Source organism: Leptonotus elevatus, chromosome 17 (genome assembly GCF_054856555.1).
Source record: "Leptonotus elevatus isolate MCC_2025b chromosome 17, RoL_Lele_1.0, whole genome shotgun sequence".
NCBI lineage: Eukaryota > Metazoa > Chordata > Actinopteri > Syngnathiformes > Syngnathidae > Leptonotus > Leptonotus elevatus.
In genome coordinates this window covers 13,239,384-13,263,181 of record NC_141255.1, presented here as the reverse complement: position 1 = coordinate 13,263,181, position 23,798 = coordinate 13,239,384, and the positions used below count along the sequence as shown (strand labels likewise).

At 43.6% G+C, this 23,798-nt stretch overlaps 1 protein-coding gene across 2 annotated transcripts; it reads right to left on the bottom strand.

Moving 5' to 3' along the window:
• Window positions 1–1,934: 1,934 nt before the first annotated feature.
• On the bottom strand, window positions 1,935–21,719 carry LOC147160069 (diacylglycerol kinase delta). 2 transcript variants are annotated; one of them, XM_086058947.1, is made up of 30 exons: window positions 21,621–21,719; window positions 21,059–21,163; window positions 13,382–13,492; window positions 13,230–13,310; window positions 13,051–13,155; window positions 11,599–11,731; window positions 11,425–11,531; window positions 11,206–11,331; window positions 10,793–10,895; window positions 10,555–10,714; window positions 10,368–10,476; window positions 9,440–9,579; window positions 9,252–9,339; window positions 9,082–9,173; window positions 8,908–9,007; window positions 8,203–8,268; window positions 7,955–8,126; window positions 7,783–7,887; window positions 6,836–6,920; window positions 6,630–6,737; window positions 6,449–6,545; window positions 6,274–6,381; window positions 6,082–6,195; window positions 5,836–5,970; window positions 5,472–5,635; window positions 5,275–5,380; window positions 4,246–4,335; window positions 4,054–4,167; window positions 3,859–3,967; window positions 1,935–2,954 (listed from the first exon to the last, which is right to left on the bottom strand). In XM_086058947.1, exons 1-30 carry the CDS (start codon window positions 21,702–21,704, stop codon window positions 2,902–2,904), a joined length of 3,270 nt encoding a protein of 1,089 aa, XP_085915073.1. In that variant the 5' UTR covers window positions 21,705–21,719; the 3' UTR covers window positions 1,935–2,901. The 2 variants fall into 2 exon arrangements, with proteins under 2 accessions (XP_085915073.1, XP_085915074.1); XM_086058948.1 differs by lacking the exons at window positions 21,059–21,163; window positions 21,621–21,719 and adding an exon at window positions 14,027–14,371.
• Between the last annotated feature and the right edge of the window lie 2,079 nt (window positions 21,720–23,798).

Here is a 23,798-nt window from a genome sequence, read left to right as displayed (position 1 = left end):
GGAAATGGCGACCGGTATCCACTGGAACTTACTCGGAGCGAAAGTTTGATCTTAGAGTCCAGCGGCATGCTACGCGCTTTAGCTTCTTGCTAGCTAGCCCGCTAGCCTACAACCATAATGTGAGTTACACCTTCCAAACAAATCTTCATCCCACCAATTCACTATTTAAACATCATACGCAACATATACACGGCTAAACTTGTGACTGGGATAAAATGTGGTTGCTTCCAGTGACAGTTCGAAAACAGCATATGGCCTTCAATTATTCAATCAATCAATCAATCAATCAATAGCCTGCATGCTTTTTAATTACACAAGGATTTTTGTTATTTGTAGGATGCCCGGGTCCCGATCACCCGCAAATAGCAGGGGCACATTGTATAGAATATATATTGTGGTGATATTTTTATTTTGTCTTCATGAGCATAATCAATATTGGAGTAATCCAAAAGTAATCCAGTAACATTATGGTACTTGGATTACGTTACTAACTACATTTTTTAGCAGGTAATTTGTAACTGTAATGTATTACATTTTAAAAGTAACCCTCCCAACCCTGCATTTATACATAGTTTTTAATGCCTTTCCATACAATTTTTAAAATGCCAAAAGCATGGTTATTTATTTATTTATTTTAAAAATAAAAGCCTTACTCATGCTCAGGTTTGTTGTTGGTCAGTAAAATTAAGATTCCTTCCTCAAACCCTATGTAATCCCAAAATATGTGAAAGACTTACAAAACGACAAAGATTTTCCCCATGTGCTCACCGAGCTCACGGCCGCCATCTTGCCGAACCTGGACACGGCACTTGATGAATCACCTTGTGCACACCAGTCTCCAAGTGAGTCTTCTTTGTCTCGTGTTTATTTGGTTGTTGGCAAACCAACATAAAGGTGTCTAACCGCCACCTACTGCACTGGAATGTGGAACAGTAGAAAGGCGGGTGGGGGGACAACTGAGCCTGAATTCAATGAACAATATACCGCCAGCATTATAGTCAATTTAAACATATTATAACTTCAATTCCTCTCTAGTATTTACAAATTTAAGATCATTGTAAGTCACTGCACAGGACAACAATTATGAAGGTCCAGCCCACATATTTACTTAAAATATTATTTTCGGTTTCCCAATAGACTTACATATGAATGGACGGTCAAATATGCGACTGACTCGCTGTCGTGAGAAGTGAAGCCACCGGAAGTGCCTTGGTGGCCATTTTACGTTGCCACAAATTACGTCCAAAATGCATTTGACGCAGGCTGTCATACAATAGTACAGCAGGGGGCAGTGTTGTCTTTGGGAAAGAGGCAAAGCCAGGGGTCGGCTTTGTGGTGCCAGGGGACAACATGGAGATGGCGAAGATCAAGTGCGGCAATCATCTTTATCGAAACACATTTATTTGTCAGTCAGACAAGTTGCAAGCAGCAGCAGACGCATCCGTTTTGTTCACACACATTTTTTTTAATTTCCAAAGCTTGTTTTTGTTACACGCGCCGCACACTACAGCACACGACAGAACTGGCACCGCGAAGACATTCGCGCACACACGCCCGGCATTGCGGGATGATCCTAACTCCCATTAAATGACATTAAACACTCATTTATAAAAAATTAAATATGCATAAGCTCTCGTTTTAAGACCATTACACATGTTGCATTCATATGTTCAAAACAATTTGATAATACAATTTCAAAAAGTTACAATTGTTGTACACAAACATCTCTTCATTAAATCAGTGATTCATGAGTCCACTTAAGCTTTGGCTTCAAACTTCAAATGGTCGACATAGTTACCATGGTTACATGTTGGACCGGCTCGCCAGCGGACAGGAGCAGGAGGAACACTGATCACGTCATCAACGGCCATGCGTTCACGTGTGTTTACTAACACGTTTAATAGTTAAACATAAATAATGTTATTTTTCACACACACACACGCACACACACGCAGACTCATATTTCCCCCCATGAAGTAGTCTGTAAAGTGCAAGGCAAGACACAGTAAACTTGAAATAAACGCCACATTGCACGCATGCACGCGCGCCCTTACAATGGCCGGAGTTTGTCGCTCTACATTGCACAACACCACAAAAGCCTCTAAAGGCAAAAAGGCGGCAGCACATTAGAGATGCAGTAGCAGCATCCTACCACAGCAGAGCGAACGCTAAGCTAGCATGTTCCTGATCAATTAATACCCGCGCAGTATGATTTTGTACGCCCCTCACAACAAGCATCTATTTATCTTAAACACGCTAACGCAAATTTGTATTTGACTGTTTGGCTTACTTGACTTCATGTTTTGTGCACCGGAAGGCAGCAAAGCCACAAGATTTGGAAACCACTGGCAAAGCGAAGGCTCAGTACATTGGTGCGATACATCTACAATCAACTGTTTGTTCGTCACCCTGTGACTTCTTGAGTACCTGCCGAGGCCACGACAAGCAAAACAATCTAAGTACCACTTGAGAAGAAAACCTTGGATGTGCACATGAATGTTATGATTATCATCAGTAGTTATTTACAGATCAACACGTACAATACATTCAGTATGTTTTTTTTGTCTTTTCTCTTCTCTTGCAAATCGTCTTCGTTTGCAACAAAAGCGTCCCCAAAAGTCCCACTTCAATCTGATGCTCAGCGGGTCTGGAAAAGATGGCTGCACTCGGCATGCAAGCGACGTGTAAACACTGTGTTTCGGACAAAACGACACATTCGTTGTAGGCTCTTTCGATAGCACAGGCTAGGAGACCCTTCCAAAAACAAATGTACAGCAGGGAAACGCAAGACGGAGAACTCATCCTTGAGCGATGGTTCTCAAGTCAGGCCAGTCGGCGTCAGCGGGCAGGAGGAAGGCGTTCCGCCACCCGTGGTGGTCAAGTTGACACCGGAAAAGATCGTCAGTTTCCCGAAGATTCGGCTTCAGGGGTCGCGTACTTGACGTCCAATGTTCCTAAGGCAGAGCAACTAAAATGAAATAGAAGCTCCAAATGTGTGCTCGCTCATGCATAACCACAATGTATGCCGCTGGTTGTATATGTAATGTAGGAACATGTGCAAAAATGTACCAGAAAAGTTCCTTCACAAAACAGTTCATCTGCAATGATTGCTCTCAATTTAAGGACCACGTGTAATCAGTGATGGCAACGGGTGGTAAAAGCATTACTCAATAATAGAAGCCATTTTGAGTATTCTAATGTAGTAGACTTTCATGACTAAACAAAGTTGGCAAATTAGAAAAATGTACAATAACACATTCATCTTTACGGGGGATAGCATCAGTTATCGTGTTGACAGCATCTTTGCAGCATGAAATAAGTATAAGAGCAGTGTTTTATTTATTGATATTTAAGCATATATATATATATATATATATATGTTTTTATTTCCATTTATATTATTTTTTGTATTTAATTTTTAATATATTTGTAAAATCTTTTTTATTGCTATTTCTACTTATTTTTTATTTTGGCATTTTTGGTCCTCCATACAATGTGAATGGCAGGGAGATTTTTTGTTTTGTTTTTAAATTAACTCACTGTGTATGCCACTTTGTGTAAAAAAAAAAAAATCAACTAAAAAAATCATAGATGACACACTGACATCTAATTATGTTAATAAACGCTCATGTCCTGGGTACAGGGGTCGTTTCGGACTAGTGAATAAAAACCTTGACCAATACGGAATTCGGAACAGAACGCTGTATGAAAGCCGCTCTAAGCAGATAGGAACACATCTGCAGATTTTACCTCACCAGCACACTAGAGGGAAGCAAAGTAGCGTGTTCAAAACAACAGCCCAGCTTCAAGCGTTTGCCCGCCAGATGATTTTGTGTGGCTTGTGCGGGTTGTTCCAACCTGAGAGCGAGCTGTTGGACTTCTGCTTGAGGAGCTTATCCCTCTCCCTCTTCACTTTCGGCATGATCTTGAGCTTCATGCTGCTCTTACTGCTGGGACGCACGGACTCCTGTGTTCGCACACACACACACACGAATCACACGTGTCAGAACGCCCCGCATGGCCGCCCGCACCAGAATATGCCGCGGCCTTTACCCCCTCAGCACAGTGCATCAGTGGACAGATCCAGTGGATGTCGACCAGCTTGTGGAGCTCAGAGCTCAGGTTGTTCAGGGTTAAGCGGAGCTCCGCCTCCTCAGGGGACTCGAACTGAGGCGGAAGAGACGGACGGCGTGTCACAGACCAGATGGCAAAAGGTGTGCATCAACAAGTGGTGAGAAAGGTTACCAGATGTTGTCCGTCCAGAAGCATGGTCGTCTCTGCCTGCAGAACTTTGCTGCTGTTGACGATTTCCACGGCCGTACTGCGACTCAGGAACTGAAAACAAACAATCATCATTTGATTTACAACAACATCATTTTGTTACAAATAGTGCTAATTTCGCTAACGAAAACGGAACAACAATATTTTCGTCAACACACATTTTTCACCGGACGAAAACTAGACTAAAACACTCATTAATAACAATAACTGTGACTAAATCAGTATGCATTTTCGTCGTTATATGATTTTGTAAAATCCTGTCTCTGCTAATCTGTCAAGTGACACACACAGTGGACCCCCCCCCCTTCAAATCTGCAGCAAACAAGTGCAACATGCACAAACAGTGGGACAAAATAGTTATAACATAACATTAAAATTCCAACAATAATATTAATCCGACCGCTAACTAATGCTGGCTAATTTACTAGCTTGTAGGATGGAGCCATAGTAGCCACTTGTTATGCTGTAATTGTCAAGTGTCAAGTTTTTTTTCTTTCTGAAAGATGAGAACATTTTATGTGAAATAGTTTTACATCCAAAATGTTCAACATTATCTGCTGACAAAAACTATATATATAAAAAAATGATTGTCCTGACTAAAACGTTGACAGTTTTTGTTGACTAAAACTAGACGAATAAAATGTAGTTTTCTTGGGACCAAAATAAAGACTAAAATGCTAGATTTATAGATGACTAAATAAAAACGGGATGAGGTAGAAACTAACAAGCGTGATTGAAACTAGACTAAAACTGAGACTCAATTTAAGAAAATGGCGGAAAAAAGTCACACTAGTTACAAATAAAGTCACTACATCCGGATGCATTCAATAATCCTGCAAAAATGTCATGTAGCGATGTCATATAAATTTCTGGCATCATCGACCTCTTGTTAGGGTTGACACGTACATCTCATGTACAAATGTGCATTGCGCGGGTCCAACGGGCCATCTGTCGACCCGTCTGGACACATCCGCCTCCGCCTGGCATCCCTACCTCAGGGCTGGACAGCTTGGCCTCAGTCAGCACCATGGCGCTGGCGTTGACAGCATGTGCCAGCTCTTGCTCCACCAGCTTGTGGGTCTTGGCGGTCTCGCGGATCCTGGCGGAGAGGAAGACAGGAGGGGATGAAGATTGTTCTGCCGGGTGTCATGAGAAGAGACCAAAAAAAAAAAAGCGCCCAGGTGACTGACTTGGTGATGAGCGTGTCGGCCACGATGCCCAGTTGCTGCACCTGAGCGCACTCCTCCTCCGTCAAGTACTCCATGGACTGCTGCGAGTCGAGGCGGGGCCTGTTGGCGCGGTCGCTGTCGATTTTTAATTTGTCCTCCCACGACTTGAGCGTGCTCTCGAACGCCTGGCCGCGCGCAGCAACGCCGACCGACAGCAATAGACCGTGAGGATATTTCAAAAGGACATGTGAGGAGGTGGTTCAGCTGGGACAGAGATGACCTCAGTTAGGTGAGGACAAGGACAATCAAAGAAGTCACTCTCGGGGGAAACGATCCTCCCGACTCGCAGCAAAAATGACAACATGCGCCCCCCGGTTCAACGTACCCTGTCCCTGGTCAGCATCTGCGCTCGATTCTTGTGGAGTATCTCGACGATTCCCGGCGGTTGGATCCAGGCCTCGCCGTCCACTTGCACAGGGACCCCCTCGTCCCCCAGGATGGTGATCTTCACCTGGCGGCACTGAGCACAACATAGACGACGCCGGCAAAGACATTAGGAGGACAATCGGCAAGACTTGATCTCCAAGTCTCACAACGAGGCCCCTCAACTCAATTCATTTACGCATGTAACCTGCGCAATCCGGTGGTGCTGCAAGTTGATGACCCTGGACATGGCCATCTGCATGCTGCCGAACACGGCCACGACCTCCAGCTTCTTGTCGTCGAAAGACGGAGCACCGAAGTTCTGGAACGAGAGCATCAAGACAAAGAGTTACTGAAGACCATCCTCCGTTTTGAACATGGCACGCCCAAATGTGCTCACGTTGTCCTCCTTGGTGCCCCCCCAGAAGTTGATGCCGCCAGCGTAGCTGGGAATGTTGAGCACCGCCAAGCCCTGGAGGATCGGCAGAGGAACGGCCACGCCGTCGCACTAAACAGACATTATTTTTGTTTCAGAAGTGGAATTTTGTAAAATTGTGTTGGTGGATGCTTCAAACCTCCAGCTGAACCCTCTGTTCCAAGTTTTTGTAGGTCTTCTGGACCAGTTCTTTCGTCCCCAGAACTCCGTACCACATCATGTTCTTCGTACGACTGCTGCAGGACATCGACACACAAAAACAGTGACAAAGTGCCTGACGAGTTTTTGAAACTATCAGCATGTTCTTTTTTTTTGCCTACCTGTACTTTTTAGGATGCTCGTCGCGCTTGTTGTTGAACTCCAGCGAGATCTTGGCATCCAGACCGATGCCAAAGTAGTTGTTCATCACACACTTCTCCAAGCATTGTCTGTAGGCAAGCGGAGATGCTCAGTGAGGACAATCGAGCGCGACGCCAAGCGGATGGCGAGCGGATGGCAAGCGGATGGCGAGCGGATGGGCGCTTACACGGAGTCCTCGTTGAAGTTGACCGTGTGGAGGCTCGCTGGTTTCTCCAGAACGATTGACGAGGACGGACTTAAACTTCTGTAGGCTGGACAGAAGATGCTTGGGTAAGAAAAACAAAACGCTAACTTTTTACCTATATATGTAAAACAGTCAAATAAGAAATGTTGAAGTCCCTGTAAAATGAATTACACACATTTCACATAATTGCTGAAAACATGCGCAATTGTGGCATGAAGCTAGCTAGCTAGCTAGCTACGGTTACACCCCAAAACAACAACAAGACTCCTGTAGTAGTCTTTGCGACATGTCCTCATAAATAAACACCAGACTTGACCCAAAGTAATGGGACATTTATACAATGGCAACTTCAGAACTGTTGCCCCAAAGGAACTGCAAAATACTGCAAACAGTATTTTGCCAATTAAAACAAAACAAAGAATTATGTTATATATTAAAGTATTTCATACCTCACTTCCTGAGCGTTCAAATAAAGTCCTAAACTCTCTGGACAGCCCAGAATTTTAGCTCACTGTTAGCGCTCTGTGCTCACAAACTGGATAGGTCGTCACAGCGCGGGTTCGATCCCAGCGATCGCAGGAGCAAAAAAGGGTTGGGCTTAGAACCTTGTCATTATTTATTTATTTGTCAAGTAAAAAGATAGTTATGTTTTTTGTTTTGTTTTACTTTCTACGTATTTTTTGTTTCATACAAAGGAGGCACCCGTTCAAATAGTTATAACGTGAGGCAACTTTGAATAAACTTTCAGTATCATATATTTACGTATCTTGTGGCCCGTCCAAGTGTCTTATTTTTTATAAATCAAAATACGTTTAGCGAGTTGCTCACAATTGTTTCTTACAATATAAACAAACGTGCAACACTGCAGCCAATCACAAAACTGAAGAAGTTCATTTGTGGTGCATTCAAACAAATAGATTTTGCTTTACATGTGCGCGTTTCCGCATCCTTGAGTTCCTCGCTGTTTTCCCGCTTGATGGAAGATGATGACCACACGGTGTGGTCCTGAGTGTGTCGGTTCTGCTCATCCACCACTGCAAAAATGACACAAGTGAGCGGGCCGCACCCTCCCGCACCCCCGAGAACCAACGTCTCTTTTACCTTTCTCGGCCTGTTCGATGATCTGCCTTAGTGCCTTTTTCAGGCTGTTGGCCCGCAGCATCAGCTGCTCCCTGTAGCAGTACGTTTGGGTGTCGGAGCACACGTCACTTCCATCTTTATCCGGGCCTGAGTCACCACCTTCCGGGCTGGACAGAGAACCCGCTGGAACAACCTGAAAAAAAAAATCGGGAATTATTTTTCCCCCCCCCTTGACTAAAGACAGCACTTGGAGTTGATCATCCTATTACCTGAGCTTCAGCTTCCTCACTCAAAGCTTTGACCAAGGAATCCAGCTTCTCATTCAGCAAAGCACACTGGGAGAAAAGAGAATATTAGTCTTTAACTCATTCACTGCCAAATTCATTTGAACTATTTTTATTAGTATAACATTTTTTCCCACTTTTGTGAACAAGAGTTTGAAAACCTAGATTTTTTTTAAATTTTATTAGAACAGATATAAAAATTGGGATTAATCGTGAGTTAACTAGTGAAGTCATGCGATTAATTACGATTTACGATTTTTAAAAAATAATCTTTTCATTAAAAAAAAAGCTTATTAATTTTTTTTCGTAAATTAGGGGCATCAGGCGATTAAAAATTGTAATCGTAATTAATCGCATGACTTCACTAGTTAACTCACAATTAATCACAAATTTGACATCTGTTCTAAAAAAATGTTACATCTGTTTTCATACTCTTGTTAACAAAAATGGGAAAAAAATGTTAAATAGAAATAGTTCAAATGAATTTTTGACGTCTATAGCCGTCAATGGCAGCATCAAAGTTGGATGAAGACAAAAATTCTCCATTATCTTTCCATAAGAGTAAACGCCGTAGCCGCAAACATTGCAATATTCTGCTATAGTGCGTACTTGTGACAGGAAGTGACATCATGGCTGAGCTTCCAACAAAACACATACTATTTATGGATGTTCTAGATGTCATTGTATAACCTTCTTTGCCATGGCATCCGCTTCCTCCTTGTTCTCCGTGGCTCTCTCATACGCCTTGCCCACCTCTGCCACAAACTCGTTCACCGTCCCGTAAAGGAACCTGTCCAGAGAGGAGGGATGGAGTTAAGTGGTCATGTGACACCGTCAGTGCAAGCTGCTGCATTCGACGCATACTTTGCGGAGGAAATGACATCACTATGCCTGTCCGAGTCCAAGATCTTGGCCAGGTGGGACGCCACCGAGTCGGCATACTGAATGATGTGAACCTGAAAAAAGCCATGGACGCACACAAGGTGATGATTAAGATGACGGCGATGTCGCTGATCAACACCAATTACACTCACCTGCAGGGGAGAATCGAGGGTGTCGTCTTCCTTCGCCGAAGTTGCGCATTTTGAGGTGGGAGGGACCTCGTAGGTCATCACGCTCCACCTGATCACATGCACACACGGGTCAAATATAAGAGGAAATATGGCCATGTGCTGAGTGCCTCATTATTGCAATCAATGGAATGGAAGCAAGCAGCGCTTACCGGTCCAGCATTTTTGTGGTGGCCCTCTCCAGTTTCTCTAAGATCTGCAGCAGCTGGGCATCGTCATCACAGAGGCCTCCCCAGCCTAGAACGCGGGCCAGGTCGTTCCCGGTGCCCAGAGGGAGAACACCCAGCTGGCACTGTCAAAAACAAAACAAGAGTATAAAGAAATGGGAAAAAAAAACACAAGATAGTCTATGTGTGTCTTAAACAAGTTTGAAGAATGGAACTTTTCAATCCTAAATATTGGCTAATATCTTGAGTATCTGCTTTTTTAGCCCCCAGAATTGGACCCAAAAATAAAATGTAGTGTATCTAAAAAACAAAACAAAAAAACATCCAAAAACATTGCGTCTTAGCAGCTGCTAGCTAGCGCTAAGCTAACCTAGTATTTTCGTATGTTGTCTTCCTTGTAAACATCGACTCATCGACTGACATCGCTTAGCAATTAAATTGCACGCTTTCATACACGACATGCAAGAAGCTATTGCCTGCATAGATTCAAGGACTATGCCAGACCTAAAATCCAAAAGGTAAATATTGGTATATGTTTATATTCTACCATTCAACCCAATCTAAACCACATTTTTTCTACGGCACATTTTATAAACAAGCGTTTCCAAAATGCTACACATTGAGATCCGTACACATACAATCTAGTAAAACAAACGATAAAAATAAACAAACAGTCAATAAAATACTAAAATACAATAAGTTAAATAATGAAGAAATGCATAAAAAAAAAATATTAATTCAAGCCAATCTGGAATACATTTTTAAATTGTACTAAATAATTAGGACGTTTCTCAGTATGATATATTTACAACAAACTCACACATTCTTATTTAGTAGCTCTTCTTTTTTTTTAAGCAAAATGTATTTTAATGACATTATATACTCTCACTTCCCACCATCTCTTGTCTCTCACCTGCTTGTGGAGGTTGAGTTTGTCCAGCTCCGAAAGCACCCAGCCCACGCTGCCGTCACCCCCGCACACCAGGATACGGAACGTCACAAACTTTTGAAATAGGCGCAGGCTGGAACGCAAAACAAGGCACGGTTAGGAAAACGCTACGTTGAGCACGGATGGCGGAGCCGGGCCGGGCCTACCCTACCCGAGCTCTGGCCCCCCATTCATCAGGTCAAAGACTTGGGCCGGGTTGAGGAGCTGCTTGAACTTGCGCAGGAACTTGACACCCTGATTGTCCCCACTTTTGGAGTTAACGAGGACCAGGAGAGGACTGGAGCAGGACGCCGACGTGGCCTTCCAAAAGCCTAAGATGATGTATGAAGAAAGCGTTGGCCAAGGGAGAAATTGTGTGTGTGTGTGTGTGTGTGTGTGAGATCTCTTACCGTCAGAGTCAATGCTGTTAAGTGCTGTAGGAGGGATGATGGACACCCTACACTGGCCCAGGGGACACACTTTGCCCATTTGTTCTTTGCAGCTGCTGTGGACCTGATGTGTGGACACACAAATACACACAGAAAAGTAAGCAGTGTCGTCCAATACAGCCCTCACAAAAATGCAACCAATGACACTTCACGAACCTAAAAAAATATCAGTATGTTTTTTGTGTGTCTTTGTGTGGATCAGTGCGTCCAATCAAACCACTCAGCACCGACGCACGCCTTGTTAAGTGCGAGCGTGGGATGGAGTTCATACCGTATAGTACGTCCTCTCGTTCTATTACGGATTCCTTTTCCACAAGCGCTTAGGATTTCGCAGCAGGAAAAGGAGAGATGATGTAACCTCAAGTAGCTCTTACAATAGCCTTGCACCAGAGGCAGCGCCAGTCCTGCAGCCGCCGCACGCTGCCGCAGTTCTTGTCACACACCACGCACTTGGCGCTGACGGGCAGGTTGCCTTCCAGCCACTGGTGGGGCATGGACACCTGGGGGGGAAAAAATACCACCGCCTTGTAAACATTTGATCACATTCATATGTAGCAGACACATAAAAAACAAAACAAAAAAAACAAACACACCCCATCCTCATCTTCAATGATGTCGTTGCCGATCGAGACCAGCGTGGTCCACTTGCAGTTGTTGGTGGAGCGGACGGCGCACCGCTTGTGAGCTTTAAACTTGCACACTTTGGGAAGACGGCGCGTCAAAGTTTGTTCGCTTCCCTGTAAAAAAGTGCGTGTGGGTGCGTGTACCTTCGCAAGAAAGGCCGTGGGAGGTAACGCCCGGCAGAGCCTCCCTGCAGACATTGCAGAAGGTGGGTCGGGCGTGCGAGCAGGCGTACCAGTTGTGCATGCCCGAAAAATGCTCCATGTTGAACTGGCTGGCCTGTATATTGAGAAAGCCGTCACTAAAGTTCATCCAAGCACACCATTGAAAGAATCAGGGAACAGAAAAAAGCCTTCTGCAAACCTAAACCACGCAGACTACGTTTAAATGCAGTCAATATTCGGGTTAAAGTAGAAGAATTAAGAAAATCTGCTCCCGTATACAAATCCCAATCCAAAACGCAACAACATCATTATATTGTATATATAATTTTTTTTAGTGCTGTCAAAGTTAAAGCGTTACCTGATTAATTAATCACAAAAAAAATCCTGAATTAACGCAGATTAATCGCACAATTAATTTTGATGATCCTTTAGCTGACAGCGGGTGGTTACGTTAAAGGTAGCACACTAAGCGCAGGTTGCGTTTGAGCAATAAACATAATTACATGCATTCAAGTAAAGCATTTAATAAATGTTTGCATATCATATTTAGAATATTTGTTCATGTCAAAATATTGGGGTCATTTTTTTCCATTTTTAAAATATGCAAGTAATTAACTGATTAGAAAAAGTGTAGGATGAGCGTGTGCAGTGGATCAAAAAAATGTTGAAGACGTCCTCATAATATTAAATGTCAAAAGAATTAACACATAACCGGTGCTCTTCAAATTTGGCTGGAATTTTTGGGGATAAAAAAGCCTTTTTTATTAAGCGATTAATCGTGATTAATCAAAATTTTATGATTAGTCTGATTAAAAATGTAATCGTTTGACAGCTCTAATGTTTTTTTCTTTAATGCTAGAGCAAACAGAAGGCTTTGATGCAGCCTCTCAACTGCACAAAACCGCTAGCAGGTGACAGCAAAGTATAAGAGATCAACCAGGGCCATTTTGAAAACAAGCTGATATACCCACAATTTAAAGCAGATTTGTGAATAATGATGAAACGTATCTATATTCTAATGCTATTTGCTGCAAAACGGAAACAGATAAAAATATACTTTTTTTTCCTGATGAAAGAAGAGACTCTTCTTTTGGAAGGTTTCATGATTTAATATCAATAGAACACAATATTCTGTGGACCTTTCAAAATCAGTCAATAATCCAGTAAAGCAGTCGGGAGTGAAGGGGATTGCTTCAGTGAAAATGGCTAGGAGTGAATGAGTAAATAGTTATCATGTCCGCTTTTAACTTTCTATAGTCAATTAAAGACATTATATTCATGTCATCACACCAGAAGCACAGACTTATATCCAGGCTGCGGCATTTTAATAATAACGTAATAACGGCGCGTAGAAATCAATGTATCTTATTCGGGTTTTTGCGCATGGCAAATATTCAAGTCGACTCGGGTGGGCAAGAACCCTCCCGTACTCACTTCATAGATTTCCCACTTCTGAACAGATCTGAGGGCCCCGATCCAATCTTCCATTTCTTTCCTGTTCTCCGCACACAGCATCAATTTGCGAAACGGAGTGATAACCTGAGGAAGATGACAACGGCGTTAACAGCAGCTTCATTTGGTTGTAAAAGGTGCTGTGGCGCCCGCTCACTCACTGTGAAGCTGTTGTTGACGTTTTTGGTGCCGGTTTCGGCCACGCTGGCATCTGACAAGTCGACCTCGTCAAAAATAAGAGACTAAAAATAAAAGACCACCAATGATTTGTTACTACTTTGTTATTCCTCTGTAACTGATGGGACTTTGTTACCTTGCAGTCCTTGGCATAGTAGAGCGTCCTCCCTCGGAGCTTGAAGTAGCGGCGCTTCCATCTTTGGAAGGAACTGGTCTGCTTCAACAGGATTCCCTCTTTCACACTCTTCTGTGCACACAAATACAAGGGAAAACAAAACAAGTGACGAGTTTGATTTCCTTGTCCAACCCAACAAAGCGGACGGCAAACTCTTCTGTCCTGTTTGTTTGTCTTTGGCAACACAACGTGGCAAAGTCGTTTCTGTGTCAGGTTACTCTAAAAACTCCAACACGGATGGCAGTTAGCAGAGGCGAGTTTCAGTGTTCGGGTGTGATTGTTGGATTCTCGCGTTAATGAAGGTGTGTGTGGGGTGGGGGAGGAGGGGAAAGTGGGTCCAAAGTACTGTCATTCAGAAAGTAACAAAGTTGTGATGTTGTCAAGGAGTTTGAGTTGAGCACTGGAGGCTATCTCGTGGAATTCCCTTTTATGGCTGCTTGGACTTTGTTCCAACGCAGCACATATCCAAAGTGAGCAAACAGAACCACCAGAGCTGACAACCAAACAAAGTAAAGACCCAAGATGCCTTTCTCTGTCCATAAAAACAAAAGATCCATTTTGAACTGGGCTGGCAGTGAATCTCGTCCTTTCTACTGTCACACTGACCTCTTGTACAACGTGGCTCCCTTGGCAGTTTTGGACCAAATTGTCTTCCTGTGGGTCCTTTTGGCTCAGCTGCTCATCCTCGCAGGACTGCCCCCCCTTGTGTCGGAACCACACAGGAGCCACGCAGCACCTGAACGCTGAGCACAGTGCCGGCATCGGCAGGCGACACGTGGCATGAATCTCAGCCGGCTAACTTGTTTTGTTTTTTTAGTTCTTACCAACATCACAATACAAAAAAGAAAAAAGAAAAAAAAGAAAAAAGGGCAGGCGACACTAATATAGCTAATAGCAGCCCTCAGACTGGACCAGCCCGCAACTCACTTGCCACACCAGCAGCGCCTCAAGCAATACCAGGTCACTTCCTGCATCCCACACCTTGTTAGTTGATCACACCTCCTCAGGTGTGCTGGAAGGTCCGCCCACTTTTGGTATCTAAGTGTGTTTACTATCTGTGCCGGTTTTACAGGTTCCACAAGTAATATTTATAGCCACAAGAAAATAGGCTTGTTCCTACCTGAACTCACACACACACACGCCACTCCCCTCCGGTGTGTGCGTGTAACTGTGTATGCACTCGTTGTTCTGGTTTTTTATGTTAACAAGCTCAAAGGCTGCAACTCACTTTTCCACTTCCCTCAAAGACACAATCCAAAAGTAAGTTGTTTTGTACTAAAAATTAAAACCTTTTACATAGGTTGATGCAGCTACGTTAGCATGTCGGCCACTTATGCACACAAGATGTGTTTTCAAAAAAGGGACCATATAAGGCTTGGACAACAAATGGTGTACATAAAGTGCTATATACTCCATTTACCATGAGGGTTCGATTGCATTTTTCAGACTATGACGTGTTTTTCGGCAAAAGTACAATTAGTAACCCATTCGAATGGATTCGGGACGCATTTGGGTAACTAGTCCCAGGCACTAATAATTACTAGGGGTGTCAAAATTAGTGCGTTAAATTTGAGTTAATTTAAAGTTTTGAGTTAATTGAAAGTTCCTTTAACGACACGTTCACGTCAAAATTTAGCATTAATACATTTCATAATAATGCAGATATTTGTGGGGACTGGGGTCAAGTTGCATTTTAAAATAAAATAAAAAAATGTGCAGAATTGCACAAGTTCCTTCATGTTAAAGATTCGACAGCTCTTAATATGAAAAGAAAAATGCACTGAACTGTCACCAATGTCTTTCAAACGCAATTATGCCATCTAGTGGCAGAAAAATTACCTCAACACAAGTCAATATCACACATATTTTACAGTACAGTACATCTTTTTAATTTTAACTCAATTTGATTAATTATTATGACATTACTATATCAATGACTAAAAGATGCAGCCATATTTCTATTAGTTAAATTTTTCCTACTTTTATGTTAACAAGAATATGAAAACATAGAAAAAAACTCATTGTACATTTAGAACAGATATAAAATTTGCGATTAATCGTGAGTTAACTATTGAAGTCATGTGATTAATTGCAATTAAAAAAAATTATCGCCTGACACCCCTGATAATTAAAAATGTAGTCATTTGAAATCATCTCATAATAATAGGAGCTTTTGTACAAATCTCATAAATAACTGCTGGTTATTTTGTTCAGTGGCTTCTTATTCATAAAAAGCAGGGCCAGACACCGGCACCCTGTGACCTTTTCACACACACTCTGCCATGTTTTTCCAGTCCCACCAGGCCGGGACGTGGTAGGGGCACTTGTGCGTGTTGCCCAGCGTGGGGCAGAGAGAGAAAGAACAAATATTTGGGAGGCTTGAAATAGACACGCCTCACATCGGGCGTCATGCTCAAACATGTAGCTCTGACCGCTAGCACGGAGACGCAGTTAAAACAAGGCGTGGGAGGACTTCGCACCAAGGCGACCACATCCTGTCTCATGCACCCCCGTGCATTTATTTATAGACACACGAACACACACAGCACACATGACTTGTACAGGAAAAGAAACGGATAAGTGTGTAAGTTCACACTTACGTTTTTACTGTTAATGCAAATCCGTACTATCATCTCCTTTTTGGGATTCCGCCTGTAGCGTTTGTGCGAGAAAGGACACATAATCTTCTGCTAGTGACGGGAGGAGGGGGAGGGGGCTTGTCGGAGCATACGGACAAAATCTGGTTCTGGTGCGCCGCTGAATAATCCCACGCACGCACACACAGGAAAAGGAAAAGTGATGACAGCCGCTGGTGTCTAATGTCCCAGTGTGATTAGCGTGCTATTATTGATGGTGACATGAATGGTGTTTGGGAATATTTCTATCAAAACCTGTCACTGCATTTCAGACCTCATGGAAATGTTAGACATGCATACTATTGAATCAATTTGGACACAATGAACAATTAGCCACGAAGCCGATAAAATTCATATCTGCACAGTCCGGCCAGGCCCAGGATTAAAGGCACCATCAGTAATTTGAGTTGGTGCCCCCGTCAAAAGCCAGGACCCGCCCCGCTCCGAATATTTGATAAGCACAGGCCTCGCATGGAAGGATGTGGTCGCCCGGTCGGTGGACTGCAAGCGCTTCGCGACTGCAAGACATTTGCGCATGTGGCGCCCTTGTTACCCAGATTGCACATTTGAAAAGAAAACGAGTGTGGGGGCTACGCCATAGCGCGTCTGCACTACGACTGGGATTACAATTCAATTTTATATGGTAGACGTTTTTCATATACAAGCTCTCCAAAATCCAAACTATTCAAATAGACATCAACATCAAATCGATTTATACCAGATTGATAGCTGGTGTGCATTTTTGAGACCCTAAACTTTTGAGACTCACCAAACTTTGTACACACATTGGCCTCGCCAGAAATTTTGATATTTTAAAGTTTTCGTACCCGAGTTCAAGAAAATGGGTCCCGACAGAGGTTTACTGGAGGTTTGACCTAGGGCTATGAATATTGGGAGGCATATGTAACACCCTCAGACGTACAAAAACGTATTTGGTAACCATACCCTAGAATTCACAGAAAGTAAGCTATGAGTGTTTGAATATGCAACTTTGGCTCCTTTTTGCACATTTACAGGGTCATTCATGAAACTTTATACTCACGATAAGTCTGGCAAAACATTTGTATTTTACAGGGTTATCGGCAGTTTTTTAAAAATGGCTCACTAGCGTTCTAGAAATTTTTCACAAAGCACGCCGGTTGGAAGTATATCTACGAATATTGGAAGTCAAGACCTACAAAAAATCTTTAGTAGCCATATGCTAAATGTAACAGGAAGTCTGCCATTTTGCATTTATTTGGGAATTGTGCGACAGTTTTGGCTTCTTTTTTTTTTTTTATATATAGAAGTCATATTTTAACTAGAGCTGTCAAACGATTAATTTTTTTTAATCAGATGAATCACACCTTAGAGTTTTGATTAATCACGATTAATCGCTCAACAAAAAAGGCTTTTTTTTAATCAATTTTTTTTGAAGAGCACCGGTTATGTGTTAATTATTTTGACATTTAATGTTATGAGGATGCCTTTAACATTTTTTGATCCACTGCACACGCTCATCCTCCTCTTTTTCTAATCCGTTAATTACTTGCATAATTTAAAATGGAAGAAAAATGACCCGAATATTTTGACATGTACAAATATTCTAAATGTGATACGCAAACATTCATAAAATGCTGTACTTTAATGCATGTAATGATGTTTATCAAACACAACCTGTGCTACCTTAAACGTAGCCACCCGCTGTCACGCTAAAGGATAATCTTAGGTCAAAATTAATAGCGTGATTAATCTGCGTTAATATATGATTAATGCGACAATTTTTGTGATTAATTAATCAGTTAGTGGTTTAACTTTGACAGCACACATTTTAACAAACTCCAACTTCAGAATTTAGCCATCTTCAAACTGTTTTTCATCTAAATGTCTTTTTTGTCATGTGCTGTTGCCATGGCGATGCACTGCGGAAAAAAAATTACGCTGTTATTGACTCATGAAAGTTTACAAACACAAAAGGCACGGCAAAACATGTATATGTTAAAGGGCTGCTGCATCTGGTATTGATCTCAGATCTGAAACATTAAAGTGTGGAAACTACAACATAAATAAATAAAGAATTTGAGAATACCTTTTAACAGCACTGTAGTGCTGTAGCTCATATTACAAACAAAGTGTGCGTGTCAAAGTTGGGCTGTCAGTCTCCATTAGGTATCAAAGAGGAGATGGAGACAGATCGATACGCGCACGCACACACACACGGCAGTTATTGATTGCACGCATTCGGATGGCTACAAAAACACAAGCGCACAGGTCAGGCCAAAGCTCATCAGTGATGACACAAACGCACAACTGAGTGCACGCGTGGCGCGCTCCTCCCTTGTCATTAGCGCACTTTCAAAGTGAGTGCCACGAGTTTGACACCGGCACCGAAGATAGCTCATTAACTGTATTTTTGTCTCACATTAATGGCCTGTTACAAGCGGAGGTCTTATGGGACGAGAAATGACAGCGCGTGACGGAGAGGGAAAAGACAAAAAAAGGAGTGAGAGTGACGCTCGGGGATGCAAGGAGAGTACAAGGGGAGAATAAAAAGGGATGTCGCCGCAGCAGAGGGGACAAGACAGGAACAAGATAAGGACGTGAAGGACAAGAAGAGGACAAGAAGGAGCATGAGCAGAACACGGTGGGCTGAAGGCAGAAAAAACAAAACAAAGTGGTGACAAGAAGTCAACTGAAATCATTCAAACATTTTGCTTGACATCGTCTGTCTCGGATCCCTTCACATTGAGCGGCCATTTTAGTCCACTTGAAGTCTCCACAATACTTTCTACTCCAAGAACATCAACCACCTCCAGCCTTTTGACCCCCCCGTCCCCTCAACCCTCACTATCGACCCCGGCGTTGCACTGCGACGCTATCGCATCCAGCCAGGAGCATAAATCAAAGCAGGCGCGCAAAAAGACACGCGGGCACAACGTCGACAATCCCACACACTGGTGTGTGCGCTTCTTTCGCCAACCCACACACACACACATACCTATAACTCGTCCTCATCTTGGCTACAGTCGACACCCACACACGCAGTGAGTGGTGCGCTGCTGTGCAAGGCGAGCGAAATGCGCATAAAAGTGAACAAATGTGATGAGGCCAAAGCATCTCTGGTAAAGTTAACACTTTCCTGACGTATTTATAGCAGCATGGAGAACTTCCTTGGAACTTTGTAACACAAAAAGTAACAGATAGCGACAGAGAATTTTGGAAGGTCATTTGGAGTTCATTTAGCGCAAAGCATTAGTCTCATTCTCTCATAGCGTGTCAAATAAGGTTTCTGGGGAAAAAGGTAAGGATTTCTGGAGGTTTTTGGAACAGTTCCGTAAAATGCTTCTGAGCTTCACCGGACGCAAGGCAATTATACATAGAGTACGCAACCAAATATAGTCCCCTCCAAAAGTATTGGAACGGTACGGAGCCCCTTTGGAGCCAGGGTATGAATTTTTTTGTGCGCTAATCTGTTCCCACAGTTTAGCAATCTGCTCCCACAGTTTACTAATATGTACCCACAGTTTACTAATCTGTACCCACAGTTTAGCAATCTGTTCCCACAGTTTAGCAATATGTTCCCACAGTTTAGTAATCTGTTCCCACAGTTTAGTAATCTGTACCCACAGTTTACTAATCTGTACCCAAAGTTTACTAATCTGTACCCACAGTTTAGCGATCTGTTCCCACAGTTTAGCAATCTGTACCCACAGTTTAGCAATTTGTTCCCACAGTTTATTAATCTGTTCCCACAGTTTACTAATCTGTACCCACAGTTTACTAATCTGTACCCACAGTTTAGCAATCTGTACCCAGAGTTTAATCGTCTGTTAAATGCTAAACCGTGGGTACAGATTGCTAAACTGTGGATACAGATTAGCACAAAAAAAGAAAATACATTTTTTCACACCCTGGCACCAGAGGGGCTCCGTAGAACGGCAAGGTCAAGTCCCTTTGTTTTTGTTGTATGCTGAAGACATTTAGGTTAGAATTCAAAAGATTTTATCTTTTATTTCATGGTATTTACATTACATCTAAAAGTGTTAACCAACTCAGGACTAACGTGGAAAGCGACATCATGAAGGGACGTATCTGTTCGCATGTGTGGGACATGAATAAAGGCCAAAAGCACACCTACGCTACGAATGCGAAACACACGAAGGAAAAGTGTGAAACCTTACGTAATGGAGCCCGGAGCTAGCAAGAGCAAAACTTGGAGCAGAGGCGGAAGAGGAGGAGGAGGAGGCCCTTTTTTTCCCCGTTAGACATGGGTAGACCAAGAGTATTAATCAAGCTCATCCGTCCAAAATTAGTTTGCCGTAAGGCTGCAAGGTCACGTCAAGGTTAGCGCGGAAACGACCTGACATTCGGTGCCAAGAGTCTCCGCCGCTGACGATTTGCCGATTAAATGAACGCTCACGCGAGGAGGGAGCATTTTTCACTCGAGCCACGTTAAGATCTCATCTTCGAGGAGTTTCACAACTTCTGTGAGGCGACAGGGGCGAGGGTGTCACGGCGTGGAGGAATTAGCACATCTCTAACAAGTGGCGCACGCTAACGAGTGCGCCGACCGGCGGGCGACATAATGAGGGGAGGCACGAGGACGAGGTCGAGGACGTGTTACGAGGCAAACAAACCGTTATGGGCTCAATCCCATAGAGGGCGACTCTCTTCATCAAGGTCATGTGACATCACTAGCATGTACGTCCCAGAAAGATCTCCCATCAGCCCGGAGCACACAGTCACCGTTATGCGAGGCTTTTGCCATGACAACAGGCAGTAGAATGCTGCGTCTCTGATCTGAATGTGATTTACGGTGAACGCTTGGTAGCGGCGATAGATAATGATCTGGACTTGACACAATGACATTAAGCTTGCCTGAGTGTCGAGTTTAGGTCATGCTTTACAGTAAAACCTGTCCAAGGGAGCAATCGCGATATCAGCTGGAGGAAACTTGGCCACGTGTCAGACAACGGAACGGGTCTGACTTTTTTGAAGTGTTCCTAACGTAAAACGCGCCTACCTTGGCTCGGATCTGGCCTGAAGTGGACACTTTGCGGATGAGCTTCTGCGACGTCTCCTCCTGCTCGCCGTCGCTGTCCGAGGACTCGTCTCCGGCATCCCCGGCCTGCCGGACCACAAGAAAGCGTCAATGACAGGCGGCCATTTTGACTCTCAGTACCATGAACTATTTTGACCCCAGCACAAACCACATTTCATTTTCTGTTTCTATTTATTTTTGTTTTGTTTTTCAGTCAAATTGGGTTTGGGTACCCTGGAAACGTAAGTAAAGGTTCAATACATAAATAAAAAGTGGTTTAGCCTGTCAATAGGCATGAAGAACACTTTTGGAAAGCAACATAAGGCAATTTCAACCTTCATCATGCATCACACAGAGAGCTGTTTCCTCTATTTACTATATCCTACTCAAAGCACAGAACTGAAAAACAATCACCCACCAAAATTAGTAACACCACGTAAAATGAATATATTATTACAATATTAGGCATCCCTGGCAAAGCAGTCGTTGAGTTTCCAGCTTTCTCAAAGTGTCCCTTTAAATCCAAGTCTTAAACGGAACTTACAAGAGGTGTCCTCTCGGCATCCGTTTGGGCCAACTCGCTCGGCTCGGCCACGTACAGAACGTTGGGGTTCAATTTGGAAGCCATGGTGGACGGGGCTTGGAAAGATGTTGGGATGGGGTCCGCTTGGTCAATCTCGATCCGGCACCAGCTGCAGAAGAGGTGATGAAATCAAGCATCAATTGCTTTCTCCCTGCATCTCACTTGTACACGCACGCACGCACGCACGCACACACAAACCTTTTACAGTACAGCAAGTTCTTCCTTTGTTTATCAACAGGATGGCGACATGTATGGTGGTGGTGGTGATTGTGATGATGGTGATGATGATGATGATGGTCAAAGATGGGAAGAAAATGACGCTCGTTGCAATGTAGCCTCGCAGGTCCGCGAGGGCGTTCGATCCCCCATCATCCGGCCCTGCACGTCGAAGGCAAGCGGCTCGTTTAAGTGGCAGAAAAAAAAGCCGCTTCGGGAGGCACCTTGACTTCGACAACACACCGCCAAACCAAGGGCACATTCGTGCTTACCTTCCGCCGGCCTGCCACGCGCGCCTGCGCGCGCTTGTTGGCCGGTTCCGAGTTGTCGCCGCCGGGCCCTCTCCTCTTCCTCCGCTGGCGCTCGGCTTCGCAGCCGCGGTGCTGCTCGCGGTGTCAGAAACGAGTCGGATCAGAAAGGAAGAGGGAGGCGGGAAGGAAGGAAGAGAGGGAGACGGAGAGAGGGAGAGAAGGAGACTACAGCGAAGCTGCAGGGCGGAGGAGGAAGAGGAGCGAGAGACAGATTAGAAAGCTTCAGTTGTTGCGGTTCCGAGGTTAAACTGTTGAGCGCGCGCACGCGCACAGCAATCAGATGCAAATGCACGGGAAGGATGTGCAACGAGCAATTATTACTGACGCTCCTTTGGTGACGTGCGGCGAGGTGCATGGCTGCTTAGGCACTGACTCTGGGGCTGGATTGAATATGAAAATATTAAATATAAATATATATATATTTTTAAATCATTATTTGGTCTTACCTTTGTGTGTAATATATTATGAAAGGCACAAATCTGATATAACTGCATGTCTGATGTTTCTAACAAATCAATCCGCGTCAAAAATTTAAAATAATTCGACGAGTTATGATTAAAGTTGGCGACGAGGTCTGCACGTTCTCAACAAGCCGAGACTCCATCTAGTGTTCATGCATCTCTACGGGAACTTGGGAAGAGCAGCGTGCTTCTACGCATTTAACCAATGAGCTCAGCACTGCCCACTGCCGGCAGCGGTACGGTACTTTCTGGGCTCCATCGAAAGACACATTCATTAAATATATTAGCTTGCTGAACGCATATGCAGTACACGTGTGATAATTTAACACGTATAGTGGCGATATAAAGAGAAATAGCAATGCTTCTTTACAAATATGGTGATGATTGTTGGTAAAGATGCACATGTTGTACTTCCCGCTTGAAATAAACACCAGTACAGCTCATTATCTCATGTTAAGTTAGCCTCCATTCTGCATGCAGTCACTGCATGAAATTTTGAGTTACACACACACACTGTGCTCAGGTGACAGCGTTCCTGCATTCCACTACATCCTGTGGTTGCCCTTAACAACAAAAAGATGACGCAAGCAGCGCGAGGAGGTGATGATGATTTTCACAGCATTCCAAGTTTTCCTCTTTTGGTGCAGAGCTAGCGATAAAAGAGGCATACCAACGAAATAATGAACACATCTGTTTTCATCAAACTGGGAGGGAAATGACAGCATCATCATTATGACTGTGCATGCCGTGTGCCGTTGCACGTCCACGTATTCATTATTATTAGTGTGTCCATTTTCGCAGCTACTTTTCTATGTACAACGACAGTTGGCTAACCCAACTGGATCCACCTCTAATTGTCACCACTGTCACAATAACACCCTTATGCAAATCAACACACCTATTAAAAATAACACTAAGGAGGTAGGTACACCTTGAAGGGAGTGTCATGTGCAACCAAGGTGTGTGGTCTAATTAGCATCACATCAGACGTCAGTTCGCCCATTTAAAGCGTCAAGCATAACTGTGCCCTTGGAAGAAAATGAAAGACAAGCATGTTAATAAAAGCAGCTTGATGTTCCTGTTACTACAGTTGCACGTTTGCCCACGTGGGTGTCGTTGAAATTCCACGAGCCAGCACTACTGATAGCATA